Source organism: Schistocerca americana, chromosome 8 (genome assembly GCF_021461395.2).
Source record: "Schistocerca americana isolate TAMUIC-IGC-003095 chromosome 8, iqSchAmer2.1, whole genome shotgun sequence".
Taxonomy (NCBI): Eukaryota; Metazoa; Arthropoda; class Insecta; order Orthoptera; family Acrididae; genus Schistocerca; species Schistocerca americana.
The window spans coordinates 213,605,805-213,627,908 of NC_060126.1; the positions used below are offsets into that span (position 1 = coordinate 213,605,805).

Consider the following 22,104-nt stretch of genomic DNA (forward strand, 5'->3'; position numbering starts at 1 on the left):
ATTCCCGATTCACCTCCCTGACCGGAATCCTCTTTTCTTTCCCTTTTACTCTGTTTTCACCCCTTCTTTTTAAGGCTTGGTTAGTTTTTCTATTCCCATACGTACTTTCTGCATTATAGCAGTTGTACCTTTTAAGTCACAGGTGGTCTTGCCTATGCTGTTTCAGCATAGTGTTGGGTTCGTTCTCTTGCCACCTTCCCTCATTTGTTTTTACTAATGACAACGTGACTGCCCTTTTACGTTTCCCCTTTATCCGTTTTATTTTTCTGACTATACTGAGATGTCCCATCAGCAGAATGGAGTCTATTTGAAACAAGGGACTGATGACCTTGCTGTTTGGTCCCTTTAACCTCAAACAACCAACCAACCAGCCTCCAAGAAGTAGTGTTTATCCCCCTCTCCACCCCAGCGCGTTTCGTCTGACGCTCCATCCGCGAGTCGCTGCTCCCGCGAGTCCTCAGTTTCGCCGGGACGCTCTGCTGCCAGGCGCTCAGCTGGCCTCTCGTCGGCGAATGATGCTGCCCCTCCTACGCAACCCGGGAAAGCGGCTGTAGCTGGCGACAACTCGATGGAACAGGATCCGCCTCCCGCGGGTTGTAGCATTGTTCCCTCGAAACCTGGCCCTCCGCGGCCGTCGAGGTGACCCGCTCTACACCCGTTTCGTTCCCCCTTTTTTCTGACTAGTGATGGCTTTGTTACATTGGAACATAAGAGGTATTCGATCTAATCGGGAGGAATTACAACTGCTCCTCCGCCTGCACTGTCCACTCGTCCTTGGTCTCCAGGAAACCAAGTTGCGCCCAACTGACCGTATATACCTCAGAGCAGTCTGACCTCAACCCTGCGGACGGTATTCCAGCTCATGGTGCGGTCATGTTGCTCGTTCGGGACGATGTCTATTACCATCCCATCCCATTGACCACCCCACTCCAAGCAATAGCTGTCCGTATTACTCTTTCTGCCTTTACTTTTTCTGTTTGTACTATCTACACTCCATCGTCATCCGCAGTTAGTCGGGCTGACATGATGCACCTGATTGTTCAGCTTCCTCCGCCGTTTTTATTGTTTGGCGACTTCAATGCCCATCATCCCCTTTGGGGCTCTTCTGCATCCTGTCAGAGAGGCTCCCTCTTGGTGGATGTCTTCAACCATCTCAATCTCGTCTGCCTCAATACTGGCGCCCCGACTTTCCTCTCAGACTCTACTCATACCTACTCCCACTTGGACCTCTCGATCCGTTCTACCACTCTTGCCCGTCGGTTCGAGTGGTATGTCCTTTCTGACACCTATTCGAGCGACCACTTCCCCTGTGTCGTTCGTCTCCTGCACCACACCCCATCCCCACGTCCTTCGAGCTGGAACATACCGAAAGCTGACTGGGGACTTTACTCCTCCCTGGCGACCTTTCCGGACCACGATTTTCTCAGTTGTGACAGTCAGGTCGAATACCTCACGGCTGTTATCATCAATGCTGCCGAACGTTCCATTCCTCGTACTACCTCTTCTTCACGTCGCGTTTCCGTCCCCTGGTGGAATGAGGCTTGTAGAGACGCTATCCGTGCTCGACGACGTGCTTTACGCACCTTTCGCCGCCATCCTACGTTGGCGAATTGTATTGGATACAAACGTCTCCGAGCGCAATGCCGTAGAGTCATCAAAGACAGCAAAAAAGCTTGTTGGGCCTCTTTCACCAGCTCCTTTAACAGTTTTACTCCCTCTTCTGTCGTCTGGGGTGGCCTGCGCCGGCTGTCGGGCATTAAGGCCCACTCCTCGGTACCTGGCCTGACTTCAGGTAATGAGGTCCTTGTTGATCCTGTGGATGTCTCCAACGCCTTCGGCCGCGTTTTCGCGGAGGTTTCAAGCTCCGCCCATTACCGCCCTGCCTTCCTTCCCAGGAGAGAGGCAGAAGAGGCTCGGCGACCTTCCTTCCACTCGCTGAATCTGGAAACTTATAATGCCCCCTTTACTATGCGGGAACTCGAACGTGCACTTGCACTGTCCCGGTTCTCTGCTCCGGGGCCAGATGCCATTCACGTTCAGATCCTGGCACACCTTTCTCCAGCAGGCAAAAGCTTCCTTCTTCGTACCTACAATCGCGTCTGGACCGAAGGTCAAGTCCCCATGCGTTGGCGTGATGCCGTCGTTGTTCCTATACCCAAACCCGGAAAGGATAGACACCTTCCTTCTAGTTACTGCCCCATTTCTCTTACAAGCTGTGTCTGTAAGGTGATGGAGCGCATGGTTAACGCTCGGTTAGTTTGGATTCTTGAATCTCGATGGCTACTTACCAATGTTCAATGCGGTTTTCGTCGCCGCCGCTCCGCTGTTGACCACCTTATGACCTTGTCGACATTCATCATGAACAACTTTTTGCGGAAGCGCCAAACGATAGTAGTGTTCTTCGATTTGGAGAAGGCTTATGATACCTGTTGGAGAGGAGGTATCCTCCGCACTATGCACAGGTGGGGTCTACGCGGTCGCCTGCCCCTTTTTATTGATTCCTTTTTAACAGATCGAAAGTTTAGGGTACGTGTGGGTTCCGTATTGTCCGACGTCCCTACCACCTTCAGAGAGGGTGAGTGCCCGACACCACCTTGGCTCCAGGCTCCGGTCCATATTTATCTCGACCTCAGCTCGCTCTCGAAGGAGGGTACTCCGGCTGCAGTGTATTGCTCACGGTTTGTCGAACTTCGTGCGCGGATTGCCAGTCACACCTATATTTACACTGATGGCTCCAAAACTGACGATGGTGTCGGCTGTGCCTTTGTCGTCGGGGCCGTCGCCTTTAAATACCGGCTCCTCGACCAATGTTCCAGCTTTACGCCCGAGCTTTTTGCTCTACATCAGGCCGTTCAGTATGCCCGCCGCCACCGCCATTCATCGTATGCACTCTGCTCTGATTCACTCAGTGCTCTTCAGAGCCTTGGAGCTCCATATCCGGTCCATCCCTTGGTGCAACGGATCCAGCAGTCCCTCCATTCTTTTGCTGCAGATGGCTCTCCTGTCAGCTTTCTGTGGGTTCCCGGCCATGTAGGAGTGCCTGGGAATGAGGCTGCTGATGCTGCAGCCAAGGCTGCAGTCCTCCTGCCTCGGCCAGCCTCCCATTGTGTCCCGTCATCTGACGTTAGTGGGGTTGTTTGTAAGAGGCTTGTGTCGTTGTGGTGGGATACTTGGTCATCACTTCAAGGAAACAAGCTCCGGGCAGTAAAACCGTTCCCAACGGCTTGGACAACCACCTCCCGACCATCTCGGCGAGAAGAGGTCCTTCTGACCAGGTTGCGGATTGGGCATTGCCGGTTTAGCCACCGCTACCTGCTCTCCGGTGACCCAGCCCCGCAGTGCCCTTGTGGTCATGCATTAACAGTGCGCCATGTTTTATTGTCGTGTCCACGTTTTAGTCAATCTCGTATTGTCCTGTCTCTGCCATCTACTTTACAGGATATTTTAGCTGATGACATTCGAGCAGCTGTTCGTGTTCTTCGTTTCATTACTTTGACTGGATTGTCCAAAGACATCTAACTCTTTCACTTATTTTATCTGCATCTTTGTAAGAACTTTCTGGTGTCCCCCCCCCCCCCCCCCTTGAGTTTTACTAGATTCTATGTGCTCCAACAATTGTGACTGGGCGCTGATGACCTCAGTAGTTGAGCGCCCTTAACCCCCCCCCCCCCCCCCCCCAAAAAAAAAAAAAAAACTCGACGATTTGGATTGGGGGGGGGGGGCACATAGTGCACTGGTGCACTGCCTGTTTTGTTGTAGTGACAAATCAGCCCCCAATTTCTGGCAGTACCTTAACAGTCGATATTGTGAAGTTGTTAGGAACCCCAAGTACCAACAATATTTCTCGAACTTCCTCCGGACAAAGAAAGCCTCTCAGACGAATTACACCACCTAAGAGAGGTATTTCGGAAAAACGGGTACAGTGAAACACAGATTGGCAGGGCCTTCAAGAGGAGACAGGCTGACAAAGTTCAGGAAGAGGAAGAGGAAGTTAACAAGAGACTCGCCTTTCTTCCATATTTGGGGCCAACATCAGCCAAAATCGGGAGGCTATTAAGAAAATCTAACATAAATACCGTCTTCCGACCACCGCCGAAGACGAAAGAGCTGCTGGGCTCAGCTAAAGACCCACTCAAACTAAACACACCTGGTATATACAACATTGCCTGCGAATGTGGTGTGCAGTACATTGGTCAAACGCAGCGCTGCATCTCAAAAAGGTGCGAGGAACACATCAGGCATGTTCGACTTGGACAGATAGAGAAATCTGCTATAGCTGAACATAGCATCAAAGAAAACCACACCTTTGACTTCGAAAACACCAGGGTGCTATGCCGAGCCGGGAGCTATTGGGATAGCGTCATTAAAGAATCAGTAGAAATACGGGTCCACGAGAACCTTGTGAACAGGGACGAAGGCTATCAACTGAGCGCGGCCTGGAATCCAGCATTAGCCGCAATACGCCAGGAACGCAACAAGAACCGTCCAGCTCACGAGACGCAATCAGAATGCTCTGACGGAGACACGAACGGCGCACCCGCTTCCCCCTCCACCTCGCCCGCCGGCTCCTCTGGACCCAGCCTCCCGCGGCCAGGTGGTGGGGGGCACACCGCAGGTATAAAGGGACCGGCATCCGCAAAGTCTCGGCACTTCGCCAGAAGATGATGAGTATGTCACTCGTCGAAACGTCGCTGTTTGAAGACATTTCATGTATTTTCCTACGTAGTTGCTACCATTGTTCAGACATTTCACATAACGGGAAACGAACTTTTACATGCCCTCTTTATAGAAAAATGCCGCTAGCGAAGCCATCCATTGCTGACCACTCTTTTTTGCATCGGCATCGCTTTCAAGTTCCAGAACGAGCGGCAGTCTGAAAGAGCGGGATCGGGGCTGCGCGGCGGATGAATGAACTGCTCCAAACCGAAATGCTGAATATGGTTTTGAGTGACTCCAGTAGAATGGAAACGTTGTTGTCACAGGAATATAGTGCCGTGACTGGACATTCCACGCGTTTGGTTTCGACTTTCTCCAAATTCGTACCATGTGACTACGACTCTTTCTTGAATTTGAAGCGTGATTTTGGAGGAAGTAGCTTTGACAGCGATGACGACGCAAAAAACGGGATTCAGCGGTGACTGTTTTCACTGGCCGTATTTCTCTATGAAGAACGTATAGGAAAGTTGGTTTCCCGCTGTGAGAAATGTCTGAACAACGGTGGAAAATATGTCGGAACATAGTTTAAGAAATGCTCTTTCTTGTAAAGATAAATTTTAGTCTGAAAAGCTCTTTTTATGAGTTTTTTCGAAAACGATACTAACTTTCCAGATACGCCACGTGCTTTCTGAAGTCCCCTGACATTAACATGGATCAAATAAATCAAAATAACTAACGCAGGTTTTTGGAAGGGGCAAAACATTTATATGATAGTAAAGGGGGCGAGTAGTTGGTACGCTACAGATGCATCTACGGAACATTATAGTTAAAGAAGGTTAACTCAGACGCGAGTTCTATATAGTATCGGAAAGGGATTCCATCAGATCCTTATCATGTGAAAGTACGAGGTCTGTCTAAAAAGCATCCGACCTCTGATTTTCCCGCGCAAAACAGAGACGATAGCGCTGCGCCACTGTACACAGTAAAGGAAGAGGCCTTTATGCGCATGGGTGAATTTTGTCCCCGCCTTCCAACGCGTCAGTCGCTGCCTGTTAGTCGCTGAGACAACGTGATCGTCGGATTACCGATTCTCTCAAGACGACTGAACACGTTGAGCAAAGATACTGCATCGAATTTTGTCAAAAGCTTGGTGATTCTCAAAGCGAAACAATTCGTAAGATTCGGCAGGTGTTTGGAGAAGGTGCAATGGGAGTAACACAAATTAAGGAGTTGTTCAACCGATTCAAAATTGGCCGCACATCAGTGGAGAGTGACCAGCGTTCTGGCAGGCCCCAAACTGCTCGGAATTCAACTGTTGTTGAGAGGGTACAAAATTTGATGATGGCAGGTCGTCGTTTGACAAAGAGGTTAGAGTGAGTAAAGTTTCTGCACATGCAATTTTGCTTGATGATGTGAACATGCACCGAGTGGCTGCGAAATTGATCCCACTTGATCAAAAATTTGGCGAAACATGGAATTACAGCCGTTCGCCACCCTACTCTCCAGACTCGGCTGCTTGCGACTTCTGGCTATTTCCAAAATTGAAGACGCCACTGAAAGGATCCCGTTTTGAAAGTAGAGAAGAGATAATGAGGAACACGACGACGGAGTTGAACAACATTCCAAAAGAAGACTTCTAGAGGTATTTCTGGCTGTGGAAGGATCAGTGGGCTAAGTTCGTGCAGGCACAAGGGGCCTACTTTGAAGGGGATTAGGGTCCCAACCCAGTCAGGTATTGGAAATATTTTTTTGGCCAAAGGTCGGATATGGAAATATTTTTTTGGCCAAAGGTCGGATACTTTTAAGACAGGCCTCGTACAATGAGGTGACAAAAGTCATAGGATAGTGGCATGCACATATACGGACGGTGGTAGTATTTCGTACAGAAAGTATAAAAGCGCAGTGCATTGGCGACTGGAATTAAGACTTGGAGTAACGCGAATTTGTGTTGGAGCTAGACGCTCGGGACATTCCATCTCGGAAGCCGTTAGGGAATTCAATATACCGCGATCCATATTTTCAAGAGTGTGCCAAGGATACTGTACTTGAGGAAGTACCTCTCACCGCGGCCAACGCAGTGGTCGACGGCCTTCACTTAACCACCGAGAACAGCTGCGTTTGCTTAGAGCTGTCAGTGTTGGCGTACAAGCAACACTGCGGGAAATAACCTCACAAGTCAATGAAGGACGTACAACGAACGTATCCGTTACGAAAATTTGGCGTTAATGGGCTATGGCAACAGAAGACCTACATGAATGCCTTTGGCAACAACACGACATCACCTGCTGCGGTTCTATTGGTTTCGTGACCATATCGGTCGAATCCTAGAAGACTGTAAAACCGTGGCCTGGTTAGATGAGTCCCAATTTCAGTTTGTAAGAGGTGACGGTAGGGTTCGAGTGTGGTGCAGACCCACGAGGCCATTGACCCAAGTTGTTAACAAGGCACTGTGCAACCTGGTGGTGGCTCCATAAAGGCATGGGCTGGAATGGACTGGGTCGTTCGACTCGAAATGGCTATGCGCGGCTACTTGGAGACCACTTCCAGCCATTCCAGGACTCCATGCTCCCAAACAACGATGGAAGCTTTATTGATGACAATGCGCCCTATCTCTGGGCTAAAATTGTTCACAATTAGTTTGAAGAGCATTCTGGACAATTCGAGCGAATTATTTGGCCCCCTTGATCGCCTGGCATGAGTCCAATAGCAAATTTATGAGACAAGATCAAGAAGTCAATTCGTGCACAATATCCTGCGCCAGGAACGTCTTCGCATTTACGGACGGCTGTAGATACAGCCTGGCTCAATATTTCAGCAGGGGACTTAGAAGGACTTGTCGAGGCCGTTGTACGACGTGTTGCTGCACTAATCCGGGCAACAGGAGGTCCGACGCGATGTTAGGAGGTATCCCGTGACTTTTCTCACCTCAATGTAAATATTGAAGTCCCATGATTCTTCACAGAGCGTGGAGGAACGATGCAGGAGACCCTCACCACTGTACCAGGCGAGGTCCTAATGGGGGTGGTTTGCCGGTGCCTTGCTCTGACCGTGATGGGGATGAATGATGATGATGATGACACAACAACACCCGGTCATCTCGGGACAGGTAAATATCGCTGACCTCACCGGGAATCGAACCCGGGACCCCGCGCCGGAGGCGAGAACGCTACCGAGACCACGAGCGGCGGACAATGTAAATATAAAAGAGGTAAAGAAAGCGTTAGTTAGGATTTATTAAAGTTTAGCGACGTGTTCCATTGTAGTTATACAGAGTGCGGAGTGCTTGAGCTTACCTGGGAAGATGAAGCCGGAGGTGCTTGAAGGCCCCTGCTGCCGGCACGCCTGCATCAGCGCGTCCACGTCCACGGCGGGCATCTCGCGCACGTGCTTGCTCGGCGACTCCAGCACTGCGCGCCGGATGTCCGCCCTGCACACACGGGAGACGAGGCAAGTCACCGACAGTGCAGGAGTTCCTGGAAGCTACCAACTACCAGACTGATGATCTACATCTATGCCGTCAGTGTGTGGCCGAGCGTACTTTTGCGATCGGTGGTCGTACAACAAAGGTATTGAGGCTTTCGTGGCCACACGTTTTCGTATTGCCTATTGTCTTATGTGTCCGGTTGTTCAGCCGACGTTTGTTTAATGGGGGACGAGTGACAAAGAAACTCACAAACGTGGCATTTCTTTTACCAAGAAAGAAGAAAGTCTGAAGGTAAACCAATCCTGGATTCCTTTGCTAGATTCGCAGGTAACAAGAGGGGAACCACAGTGGTAAGACCAGGGAAAATACCTCAGACATCGATGCGACGGGTTCGTGCAGTGACTGACAAAAAATAATGAGAAACCCAGACGGGGAGAAGGAACCGAGACAGTTTGAGAGGATACGTGATGTGACTTCAGTGCTAACAAAATCGTGTCAGATTTAGATATAACTTGATAGTATGAGCCTACTTATCAGTATGACGTTGACCCCCTCTGATCTGCATGGCTTCACTGATTCACTTCGTCATCGAGAGATTGTATCTTCCCCTCCCTGAAGCAAACTGGCCCACGACTGTTATAACTGGTCCTTGGTATCCTCAACACCTGCGCTGGGATGAGGTTGACTTCCGAGCTGGTCGCACACTTGCTCTAGCGGAGAACAGATCTGGAGATCTTCCTCGCCACAGTACTAGCTTTGTATCGTACTCACAAGATTTTAACCAACAGGGATGGGAGTGTTAGCAATCTTACTTGTCGTAATTACTTATGAAGAAACTGTCACGATCCCTATCATTTATTTACAAAGGCCGCTTTTGGCACATATTATAGGCCAACTTCAGATTGATTGGACCATTTGCTGGCGAAGTGCTGGACAGTTGTGTGTTGTGAAGACGATAACTGCATGACAACACGCAGGTGCTCAGCACGTCGCCAGCTCCACCACATGGTGTAATCCGTCTGAAAATGACCTACTCTACCTGCCGAAAGAGGTCATTTTAAATGCACTGAACAGCCAAAGAAACTGGTACACGTAGCTAATATCGTGTAGGGCAACCGCGAGCAGGCAGAAGTGCCCGCAACATGATGTGGCATGGACTGGACTAATGTCTGAATAGTGCTGGAGGGAAGTGACACCATGAATCCTACCGAGCAAGGTGGCGCAGTGGTTAGCACACTGGACTCGCATTCCGAAGGACGACGGTTCAATCCCGCGTCCGGTCATCCTGAATTAGGTTTTCCGTGATTTCCCTAAATCACTCCAGGTAAATGCCTGGATGGTTCCTTTGAAAGGGCACGGCCAACTTCCTTCCCCATTCTTCCCTAATCTGATGAGACCGATGACAGCACTCTTTCCCCCAAACAAGTCAACCCCAACCATCAACTATGCAGGGCTGTCCATGAATCCGTAAGAGCACGAGGGGGTGGAAATCTCTTGTGAACAGCACGTTGCAAGGCACCACAGATACGCTCAATAATGTTCATGTCTGGGGAGTTTGGTGGCCAGCGGAAGTGCATAAAGTCAGAGGAGTGCTGTTGGAGCATTTCTGATGGTGTGGAGTGTCACATTGTCACTCCCCAGATCGACGATCATCTGGGTAGTGCAGAACAGCCATGCAATGCTGAACATCATGCGACGCCACTCATGAGGAGCCCATAGCACGCTGATCACGGCACCGTTCCAGATGCCAGCCATACGTATTGTGATGATAACTGCAGCGTACGCACGGAATAGTAATTCCCTAATCAAGGTCCTGCTACTCTCCGATGCGGGATGAGACAGGATTTGCAGGCAGATCATTGATTGCTCTCGGGTGACGGACGTAGTTGTAAAGAGTTTACAATGTGATTGTTCGTCTACATCTAGATATCTACTCTGGAAGCCGCCGTTTTGTGCGTGGTGGAGTGTACCCTGTACCACTATTATGCAAGTCAGGCAAGGAAAACGTCCCAGTATGAATCGTCGACTGACAGCTTATTCCATGAGGTTACTTCGACGGACACACACACACACACACACACACACACACACACACACACACACACACACACACACACCAGTGAAGGTTGCACTACTCGAATATAACGATCCACTCAACTGGGGAGAGGTCCCATCCTTCCCATCTTTTGGATTTGGAAAGGCACAGCGGTGTTACTTCTGGCGTCATGGTGTGTGGAGCCATCGAGTAAGACTTCAGGCCAAAAGTTACAAATTACGGAAAAATAGAATGAAATAAGAACAATGTGTGCACATTGTGTAGATTGAGTGCTAGAGAGATTGAGGATATTTAGAAACTTTCTTCTGAATCCTTATACTAAGGCTTCTGTTGCTATAAAAGGATTTTTGCGATTATAAGCCCACGCATAATACTCCCAACAGCCGAATCCTTGGATTCTTGCAGGTACACTGCAAGGCATCGGTAGGGAACTGGCGCTATTCGCGCAGTGAACAAACTCAGTGATGCGCTTACCGAGTCCGATCAATACCACGGAAACGGATAGGACATGTGACAAGCAGAAACCATGTCTGGTGGACGCAGCAGTCCAAAAGAAAGGAGTCGTCTTCAAGATAAACCACCAAAACGCTCAGATAACATGGGTCGTATAATGCTAAGCCGCTGAAGCGGATAGCCATGCACCGAGGTTGCTCGACGGCTTGCTCAGTTTTGAGTGGGATAGGTACAACTATTCATCCTCGGCACATTGTAGAGAGTGTCACTAAACTTCCCTAGTGCGAAAGGTGAGTGCAAAATTGAGTATTTCACTTGTTCTGTTTACATTTGGCCGATTCTCCTTTATGTGCGAGCGAAATGAAATGCCGCCGCCGGTCGGGTATACCAGTCACCTGGTGAGAGTGTTTTTAGCTGAAGCCACCTAGGCGACTTGGCAGTCGATGAGTATGAAATGATGTTGGAGACAACACAACACCCAGCCCCGACCGGAGAAAATCTTCGATCCGGCCGGGAATCGAACTCGGAGCCCTCGCATGGCCTTCTGCTTCGCTGAAAACCTCTCTAAATACCTTATATACACTTATTTGATCATCAATCACATCTCACGATGTTCCGCCTCAAAGGAGGACGTTCTTGTTATCAAAGTTTTATCAGAGACAGCGAAAAAACAGTGAATGAAAAAAAAAAGAAAAAAGCCACGACCAAGAAGTGAACACAGACCGGCAGTCCAATGCGTTAACATCTCTTTTTCCCTCTTTCTTTCTAAATGACGAATAAAAAAGACAACTAAGAAGCAAACATGGGTCAGCAGTTCGGTAACCTAACGCATCGACCGACTTTTCCTTAACAAGACTATTAGGGCTAAAAAATGAAATAAACTGTCAAACAATATACCTGAAAAGCGGCCATTTTTAAAAAACCACGAGGACCGGCTAATTCAACCGATACCTTGACAACCAAATATAAAATTTATCGTATTTGCATGCAAGTCGCGATATCATGGCAGGGGCAAACGCTTCCGATATGCAGTGGGCATATACTGGTGGAAGGCAAGTGTGTCCGTATCATCGCCTCCATCTACAACGTAATGAAATGAACGTAGTGGCCCAACAGCCATGGAATTGCATTTGACTTTGTTCTCGGAAAGCAGGAGGAGTCTGTATGGAACAGGCCGAAAAGGCAGTCTCAACTGTCCGTGTTAGAAACGCTAATCCGTGACACTAAGTCCAATATGAAATAGGCGCTTTTTGGTTGAAAACAAGTTGTGGACCACTTGATACCACGCCATCGGTAGAAAAGGAAGCGTAAGACGAAACCACACCGTCTTCCAAGAAGTCTGCGACGATACTTGTTGAACAGGAGCCGTACAGTCAATCCCTCTCCCGGGCATTAACAAATGTTTGGTAGATGGACGTGTTGTATAAAATCAAAAAATATAAAATCCGCGGTCATGTTTTAACCGAAAATTCAATCTACCGACTTCGACAGGCGGTTTAAGACTGCCCGGCCACAGACAGTAAAACTGCCGAGACATCAATGTGTGTACTGCGCGAGTGTAGTCAACGCGGTGCGCCGAACAAAAAACACAGACGCTTACGTTTGAATGGCGGAAAGTCCCAAGCTCCCCAAGGGGACGCACACGAGCACCCACCTCGTACCGTAATCGAAGAATGTGATGCTTCAATAAAAAACGGCTAGACATCTGTTTCAGTTTCCAGCCACCATTGCGGGCAGGCGAAACGCTTTGCACAAGACGTAGGTATCCAGGACTCGAATTTTCTGAAGCAGGTTAAGAGAACGCCGTTTATGTTCCAGAATTTTTCCTTGTATCTTGCTTGTAATCGACTACCAATTAAATGTAGCCATTTTAATTGGAGCCACCATCAGTCATGGCACCCAAAGACTTACGTCGATTCACCACTGCTGCCAACACATTGTCCGCGTATGCGCGCACCGAGATCGTCTCGCCCAAGAGCGACTGTCTTTGTAAATTAGGGGCGATCCTTCGAAGAAGGGGTTCAAGTGATAGAACAAACAAAGACAATGAAAGCGAACTTCCCTGAGGGTTCAAATGGCTCTGAGCACTATGGGACTTAACATCTATGGTCATCAGTCCCCTAGAACTTAGAACTACTTAAACCTAACTAACCTAAGGACAGCACACAACACCCAGCCATCACGAGGCAGAGAAAATCCCTGACCCCGCCGGGAATCGAACCCGGGAACCCGGGCGTGGTAAGCGAGAACGCTACCGCACGACCACGAGATGCGGGCCTTCCCTGAGGGAAACCCCTACCGAAGCTCATCAGGGGCGTCAGGTGTCCATTGACAGTCACCGAAGCTTGGATAACCGTAAACAAATTAGATAAGAACCTCCGCGCGTCAGTATTGAACCCACGCTTTCCGGTACCGGCACCAGGAAGAAATGACTGACTATGTCGAGCGCTTTGTCAAAATCCGTAAAAGCCAGGGTACAAAGAGCAGGAATGACAGCGGACTCTGATACATCACGACATCCAGCTACCAGGGTCAGAGTAGTTCGACCACGAATACAAATATGATGGTCAGCAACAATATTCTCAAGCAACGCAGACACCAGCTACTCAGCGCTCGCCACAGTCTTATAATCAGAATTTGGTAAGGTAATCGGGCGAAATACGTCTGTTTCTGCCTAACAAGAAGCTTTAGGAAATAACACAATTTTGGGTTAGATAGAGCAGCAATCAGTCGTAGAATTAAGTTGCTTTAATATGACATTTATAGTCACAACGCAGATCAGATTTCGACCTGTGTCGGGTCATTATCAATGCAGTGCGGAATTGTAGCAGTTGCTCGTGCTCAAGTGAATGCTTACACAGTTCAACCATTACCAGTAATGTGAATCCAAAATCTGATTCATGGGTTAACTTATTGTAATTTGCTTTATGTGTTAACTTTATGAATCCGTGGTGCTCGTTCACCTTTAGCCTGTGGAAAGCGCTGTGTTCCAGAAAAAAGCTTATTTGGAAAGTTGGTAGTGTGCATTAGTGTATGGATTACTTGTTCTTGTCCACATCGCAACAGTTCCTCTGATTTTTAAAGTAAATGATTGGTCATGTAATTTTCAGTTAGAGGCGCAGTCAAATGTTTAGTATTACCATTTGCCACGAATGCTTAATTGTTCGTGTTAGAATGTGTGTCGGTTTTGCTATTTTATTGGCCTGTTTATGATTTTCTTTTGTTGTTCTGGCTTCCCTGAAGATAATGCTAAAGGCGTGTACTGTTGAGAAATTATATAGTGCGTCTGTTCTATTCAAGCCGTTCAAATAAATTTTAGTCTATTCAAGGTCGCATTTGTTCTCCGAATCGCTATGGACTAATGTGTGTAGAAATGATCTTTGAATGTCATGCGAGTGTCCTTGTGGCTGCTTTAATAGTTCGCTAAAAAAAAACTGATATTACTACTCTATTGCTGAAATATTTTTAGCTGGTTTCCTAAATCTTTTGACTAACTTATTAAAAAAGCAGTGAAATTGTCATTGTCACTGGTAAGAGATGAGATTAATTAATTCTACCCAAAGAGTTATTTGATGCGCGGCTGAATGTTGGAATTCTGTCTGATTAAAATTATTTGTGCTGCAGGAAACTGTCGTTAATAATCTCTCGTGACTCCATTGCTGGTACGTGCTACCCAGGACCGGGCGCCACTTACGCCCCGTCGGCTTGCTTAGCCGGCTGTTTACATCATTTGAAGTGCATACACTCGGCAACTCTCGCCGCTACCTATCTTTCGCGCTGTTTCCTCCAACCGTAGCCGCACCTTAATGTTCCTGTTCAAGCTAAGTTCATACTTGGAATAATTATGAATTTGTATCTGTTAGCTTGAGAGCTTCACCTTAAGCAAATTTTGATGTGCATTGGGATCTCAACAAATACCTTAATCTGTTGTAACTTAATTATTCTTATGTTATTGGAAAATTTACTAAATCTTTAATTGATGTGTTTCTGGGTTTAAAATTATCTTGTCTAGATGTTGGTGTTCAATTGTTTTTCATTGTTTTATGTATGGTTTTAAGTTTTTTAATTAGTCAAGATTAAATCATGTTTTATTCTCACTATCCGGTAATGAAGGGCCTTCTTATCTGTTCTGATACGGTTGTTTAAATTTACGTCTCCCTTTATTACGACTTTACTTGGGTTAAAATTAACTTTAAATTTTCTGTAGATTATTTAAATTGGCATTGAATCTTAAATGGGTCTCATTGCTTGGCCTTTTAATTAATGAAGAAGGTAAGCTTAATTAGCTGCTATGTGATTGAAATGGTGTAAAATAAGTTCGCGTTTTACCAGTGAATGAAGTGTGTAAAATACCCATTGGTCCAGCCCTTTCCGGTTTTTCTACCAGCCTGAATTAAGAGGCCATAATTATCACCGTTTGACGCTGTTTCAGTTGTAACAACCGCACCTTTACACGCCTGACGTCTGCAGTCCACAGGGGAACGTGATGACCGCCGTCATAGAGGTCACGTTGGAGAGAGCAGTAGAATTCTTGGTCCTCCGAAATTCCAGTGATCTATCTATTGTCGTAGCGTCGGCTTTGCGAGTTAAATCCACCATTCCAAACCGGAACGGAGACTACGGTCCCACGCTTCTCGGATCACCCCATCTAGTAAGGGATCTTCCAAGTGCACTACATTCAGCATCCTAGGTGATCTAAACACTTTCACCTGCTGTCGCCTGTAATTTAAAGTAAGTCACTCCTCATTGACCCTTGATGATGGCTGGGATCACATCAAAAGTCAAAATCCTATCGCGCTTCCAATAAAGTAAATAACATCTGGTAAGCCTACTGCTAGAAGTAGCAGTAAAATAAGTATCTTTGACAAGAGTCGGATATTTACAGATCCAAACGTCTTGTAGTTTCGAGGAATGAATTAAATCTTGCAATTCCCGACATAAATTAAAACTTGGGGACTGATGCACAGGATGCAAGGCACTGTTAAAATCACCACCTATCAAAATACTCCGCGGTATTTTTGGTAACAAATAAACCACCTCTACCTTATAAAATCCGGAACGGTCCAAAGTTCGTCCGGAACTGGGCGGTGCATAAAGGAGAATCAAGATCAGGTGAAGAAGAGCACATCCTATTCCTCTACCACTATCAAGAACTTCAACACCTTCGGTGGAAATACCTCCCAAAAAAACGAGGCCGGTCACGGGGGACATTCGGGAGCCACGTTTAAACACAATACCAAAACCAGGAAGAGGTAAACGAGTGAACTGAATTTCTTGTAAAAATACTACATCCTCACAGGGATCATAGATAAAATGACGCAACGAAGCGCGCCGCAGTTCCGATTCCACCCGATTAACATTCAGAGAAAGAAATGTATACGGCTGCATACTGTAACAAGAAACAAATTCGAGCTGCTGTTCTACTTAATTACGTCATCAGTGTTTGTCAAGGACCATTGTGAGGTCCATTGAAGGGTGTGCGACATGCATCCTCGCCTCTGGAATCTTTAGGTTTCATGTTTTTACGAGCCACCGCGCGCTCAGATTGGACGATTGTTTACAACATCTGCAGTCGGGGACGTAGGCGGTTCTCAAATGTTACCCATAGTAAGTGATAAACAAAGAGCCTCAGAAGTCCACTCCGCAGAACGAGATCCTTCAATTTAGATCGACGCACAAGAGTGGTCAGGCAACACAACAGCTCGGTCGACAGGTAGTGGGCCGGCTTCCTGGCTACCTATCGCCTTCACAGAAGTAACAACAGCAGTCAGTTCCGATCTCACCTGAATGGGTGACATGAAGGAGTAGGTGGGTTTAGGTGGGCCTCAGAGTGGTGCTGTTGAATCTTTGATACACAAGGAAGCCTCTCGACCTCCCAAACCCAGGGTGGTTCCGGAGGATTTACTTCAACCACAGGAGGGATACAGAGAGAAAAACCAGAGACATCAACAAAAGTATTCGCACGACCGATCAGTCGGTAATGGAGTTCTCAGCACTGGAAGATACATCAACCGACACAATTATTTCAGGAAGCGGTCGTTGAGGAGAAGAGGCATCCAACTCTTCAAATGGCTCTGAGCACTATCGTACTTAACATCGGAGGTCATCAGTCCCCTAGAACTTAGAATCACTTAAACCTAACTAACCTATGGACATCACACACATCCATGCCCGAGACAGGATTCGAGCCTGCGACCGTATCGGTGCGCGGTTCCAGACTGAAATGCCTAGAACCGCTCGGCCACACCGACCGGCCATCCAACTCTTCATCCTGTGTACGACATTTATTACGTTGCACCGCGGACGCTGTTGTCTTGGCAACAACAATTAGAGCTGTACTGCCAAGGTAATGACGGAAATTCGGGAGCTGTAAGCTGCGCTTCGCTCTGTTGTTCCGTTTCACCCAGGGCGGCCGTGGCACGAATCTCGTGAGCAAGAGAAATGAGATCAACTAACGTCAGTTTTCGACGCCGTTTAAATGAGAAATTCAGTACAAGTACCCGCCGTGTGCAATTAGATCTACGGTGGCCACTTTCATTGCAAAGAAATCGTCCCCACCTGTCCACAAAACATTTCATGAATGTGATAACCACAGACCTGTAGATGGGAAGGAATGTTACATTTGATTACCATCTCCGCTAAACGGATACCGCTAAAACATAGCTACCGGTGCTGAATGAACCAGCGTTTGTATCATATATCTCTCACATGACGATAAAGGAACAAAATCTCCTGAAGTGAGTTGTTGTCAACCTCTGGCAGGAGATTGAAGACTGACATTTATGTAACCCAGCTCTACGTTAGAAGAAGTGCCACACTTATGGTAAATGGAAAATGTCGTGTGGCTAAGGCCTTCCGGCGGATAGACCGTTCGCCTGGTGCAAGTCTCTCGAGTTGACGCCACTTGCGTGTCGATGGGGATGAAATGATGATGAGGACAACACAACATCCAGTCCCTGAGCGGATAAAATCTCCGACCTAGCCGGGAATCGAACCCGAGCCATTAGGTATGACATTCCGTCGCGCTGACCACTCAGCTACCAGGGGCGGACCACACTTATGGTACCACCGTGATGCTTAAAGCGAACTTCAGAACCATGAGGCATAAGCAACCCCTCTATTTGTATCCAAAAACTTAACGAAAGAGACATAGCTATCAGAGCGAAAATAAGCAGTATGAGCCCGATGAGACGTTACATGAATGGTATCTACGAGCCATTGATGAAGCTTCAAAGACCCGGGCTGCACAGAACGTGTGGATTTGTCCAAACTAAAGCTTACTGTGCCTTTTCTCGAAACACGCTTGGAAGCAGTGGTCGACATTATGGACGCTGCGATGAGACAGAAAACCAGCAATCTTTCCGCTGGACGCATGGTGCACTCACCGCTCACCACTCAGCTTTGGAGGTGGACTACGTGGGAGTATTCCGAGAACACCGCTCACAAATTCTACAACCAGCATCACACGTGCAAACAAAAATTACTGCCCGTGATTTTTCCTTGCTGCTATTCGCTGGCTGCGTGCAAATGTAGTGAGTACTAGCTCAGCACCCGCTGCTTCTCCCGCATAGGCTGTATGGACTGCACATCTCATTTTTTTTTATGTTGCTCACAATGCCCAACACCTTCTAAACTTTTCATGCTGATTAAGGTCATAGAAGCATGGTGTTTTTCGAAAGTACTTCTGACCTAAAAGCGATCGTAGTAGCTGGAGGTTTTCGTTACTCATGCCTTTTGCATTCTTGTGGTGATATTTCCATAGAAACTTACATCCCCTAGCACATATTCCTTTACATCTGACCGAGAAGTGAAACACCCGTTTTCATAGATTTAGATTTAAAATCTTTTTAATGTAACGACATTTTTTCCAATTTTCTATCCCCTATTTCACCACATTAGGGACTGAACCTCCTAAAACAATGAAAAAACATTTTTTTTATTCCTCACAGAAAAGCCAAATACAGCTTTTATAGATTTAATTTTCCCCTATTCCACTCCATTAAACGGATGAATTTCCAAAAACGATGAAACACGTATTTTTTTAATTTCTAACGGGGAACTCAAATATTAGTTTTCACACATGTAGCTTTAAAATTTCATCCACTCTTTTACCGCCTTAGTGGCTGAGTTTCCAAAATGGTGAAATACCTTTGTTTTAATTTCTGATTGAGGAACCAAATAACAATTATCGTAGTTCTACTTTCAAAATTACCTTAACTGCGACGTATTTTCAAAAATCCTTTCATTCCCTTTTCCTCCCCCTTAAGAGTGAAATTTTGCACACTCCCATGTTAAACGATGCCTACAGTACAAGATCCCCACCCTCTCCATATTTCAAGTTTGTATCCTCAGAAATTTGGACTAGGTGGTGATGAGTCTGTTAGTCAGGATATTGCCTTATAAATACACTGCAGATCGTGACAGAATGTGAGCTCTCCGTACAGCGTAACGCTCTGCCCACTAGCTTTTCATCTGCATTTAAGTGGTGTAACGATGGTCTGGGGAGTGGCGATTATTTTCTAGTGACTTTTCCGAGATTACATGACTAAGGAGATATTCGGATATTGTATTATGAAGTGTATATTATCCTGTACTTTGCTCATTGTGGACCCAATGTGGCCTCTTATTTGATTTAACATTTCGTGGTATGTACTTGAGTTTACCCCTTGGCTTTTGCGTTCCCTTGCGATCTATATGGAACAGTTTACGTCTGGCTTGGTTGAGCACTATTGGATACTAAAACCCAAGTGACGTAATCTAATAATATTTTTGCGCGAGTTGCTATAACGGCTCTACTGTTAATTATCTTCATTCCATAGATACTCCCCAGAAATATGATGATAGGAATTTTCTGTCCAAATAACTGATATGTGTTACATCTTCCAAATAATGTTCATATAAATAGAAACATAAAAACTTTGTGCTATTGTTGAAAAAGGTGTGCTTTTTGAAAAGGTAACTTACGTAATATCCACTTCCTGTTGTGGTATCCGTGGTCTTATCACATGGGTAGACATATGTTTACTTTTTATTTTTTACCTTTTTTGTTTCGTATTTTTATCTTTACTTCCTACAGTCATCATCCTAGAGTGTTCTTCAAGGAGGAATCCTTTTTGAATATAACCATCGAGTACAGCTATGGTGTTTCCATAGGTGTAATGCCTTTTTAAGGTATCGTTCGTTTATGTATATCTACCATAAATAGTACCGTTGCTTATAGTATACCCCCTTTACTTTACGTGATATAAAGTCCTATTACCTACTTTACATATGATTAGTCGGTCACGTTACCTGTCTTTTAGACAAAACCTGTAAAGTCTGCCACGTATAACGATACATTTTTACAGACAACGAATATACTGGACTGGTGGCAGAATTGCTGTGACACTTCTGTTTTATAAATACTTCCATCAGGTTGCTGAGGACTTCACAATATGCATGAATAACTAATTAATTTATGATAGTACATATTATGGTATATCATTTAGATTTAATTAAGACTGAGTTCTTTTAATTATGTAAATTAATATGTAACCCTTGCATCTTTTAGACAATTCACTCTGTATTTTAGTATGTACTTATTGCTCTGGTATAGCTTTCACTGTATATAATTAATTACGTCAATTAATATGCAACACTTGCACCTTTTAGACAATACGCTCTGTATTTTAATTTTAATATATACTTATTGTTCTGGTATAACCTTCACTGTAAGTTAAGTAAAAAAATAATACTTGCCAAATCCTGGAAAAGAAGACCACATACTAGACGGGAGAAAAACTAGGAAAAGGAAAGAATTTGTTAAACGTTTCGGAAGTTTAAGAATGCCACATAGAATTCGTGCGTAACTGGTAGTTGCATCCAGCATTCGAGTACACTACAAATTTTGACAGTGGGCGTCTGGTTTCGGATAATCATTTCTATCTAAAAGCAGAATAATAAGTGATACTTTTTGAGAAGTCTGTATGTGTTATGAGTGACGCGGTTAAAATATTTCGTAATAAATCGAATTCTCTGACCTGCATTTATGTAGTTCATTAACCTCTACCGTGGTGTATTGCTCCTAAGTTCAAAATGTTCAAATGTGTGTGAAATCTTATGGGACTTAACTGCTAAGGTCATCAGTCCCTAACCTTACACACTATTTAACCTAAATTATCATAAGGACAAACACGGACACCCATGCCCGAGGGAGGACTCGAACCTCTGCCGGGACCAGCCAGCTCCTAAGTCCCCGTATCTTTAAATCCGTTACGTTAGTGCATAAGTTCGTTGCGTTTTCGTTTTCCTTGTTTTTTATTTGTAGTTCACTATTGGTATTTCAGATTAAATACTGTTATTTTATTATTTGGAGATAGTGAGTGGAGCAGCAGACGGTAGAAAATGAAGTGCTGAGTGGAGAAATCGAAACATTTCCCACATATCCTTCAATTTGATTTTAATAGGCTGGTGACAGCAGCGGAGACAGTCAGGAAGATCTGCTCCGTGTATCGGTATAACGCCGTTGGACAGAGCACGGCAAGAAAATGGTTTTCTCGTTTTAAGGAGGAACTTTTTGAGATTAGTGACTCTCCGCGTTCAACAAGATTTCGGGGTTTGATGAGTATCGTTTAAACGCATTAATCCACAGTGATTCACGTCAGTGCACTCAACTGGCAGATGTGATGAACTGTGATCATTCCACCATCGTGCGACATTTGCATACAAGGGGGAAGATTCAGAAATAGGGTGTATTGGTACCACATACTCCAAGCCAAAGTCACAAAAATCAGAGGGTGGCCATGGGTGCATCTCTGCTTGCTCGTCATGAATTGGCTCGTGAACAGCACCGACCATTCCTATCCTGTATCGTTACTGGTGACGAGAAATGGTGTCTTCATGCTAAGGAAAGGAAAGCAATGGTTGATTGAAAACAAAGCAGTCACTCCCTGTATAAAGGCCTGCTCGCATCCACACAGATAATGTTATGCAGGTAGTGGAACAGCGACGATGTTTTGTTCTGCTGACGTTTATTATCAACCACTGAGACGCCTTGCAGACGTAGTCGAAGAACAACGACCAGGAAGACTGCGTGAAGTGATGCTACTCCACGACAATGACCGCCCACAGTCTACTAGACTGACAAATACATTACACAGAAGCTGGGATGGAATGTCATTCCGTACCCGCCGTATTCATTTAATCTTGCACCCTAAAATTTTCGCCTTTTCGTCTGTCTATCGAACAACCTTCAAGGAACTCCGTTTCTGGATGAAAATGCGCTTCGAACACGGTTCGACGAGTTCTTTGCCTCAAAATCACGTGATTTCGCAGAAAAGAAAATCCACCTCGGCGTTGGCAGACTGTTGTAAAGGGGAATATATTATTGATGACTGAAGTCTCTATTATGTGTGTCTATAGTGTTTAATAAACTTATGGAAAGACGCTACGAACTTGTGGACCAAACGAGTATTTGTAGCATTATCCATGTACAGAACAAAGCAGAGATCAGCCGACAAAATTTCGGAAGTTTTTC

General features: G+C 45.9%; 1 protein-coding gene across 1 annotated transcript in view; it reads right to left on the reverse strand.

Moving 5' to 3' along the window:
• The window catches only part of LOC124545679 (phospholipase A2-like), a 132,557-nt gene extending 114,506 nt beyond the window's left edge, over positions 1-18,051 (reverse strand). The window contains exons 1-2 of the mRNA XM_047124625.1: positions 17,975-18,051; positions 7,950-8,083 (exon numbers count right to left, since the gene is read on the reverse strand). Of these exons, the coding sequence (XP_046980581.1) occupies positions 7,950-8,083; positions 17,975-18,051 (211 nt within the window). The remainder of the gene's footprint in view (positions 1-7,949; positions 8,084-17,974) is intronic.
• Between the last annotated feature and the right edge of the window lie 4,053 nt (positions 18,052-22,104).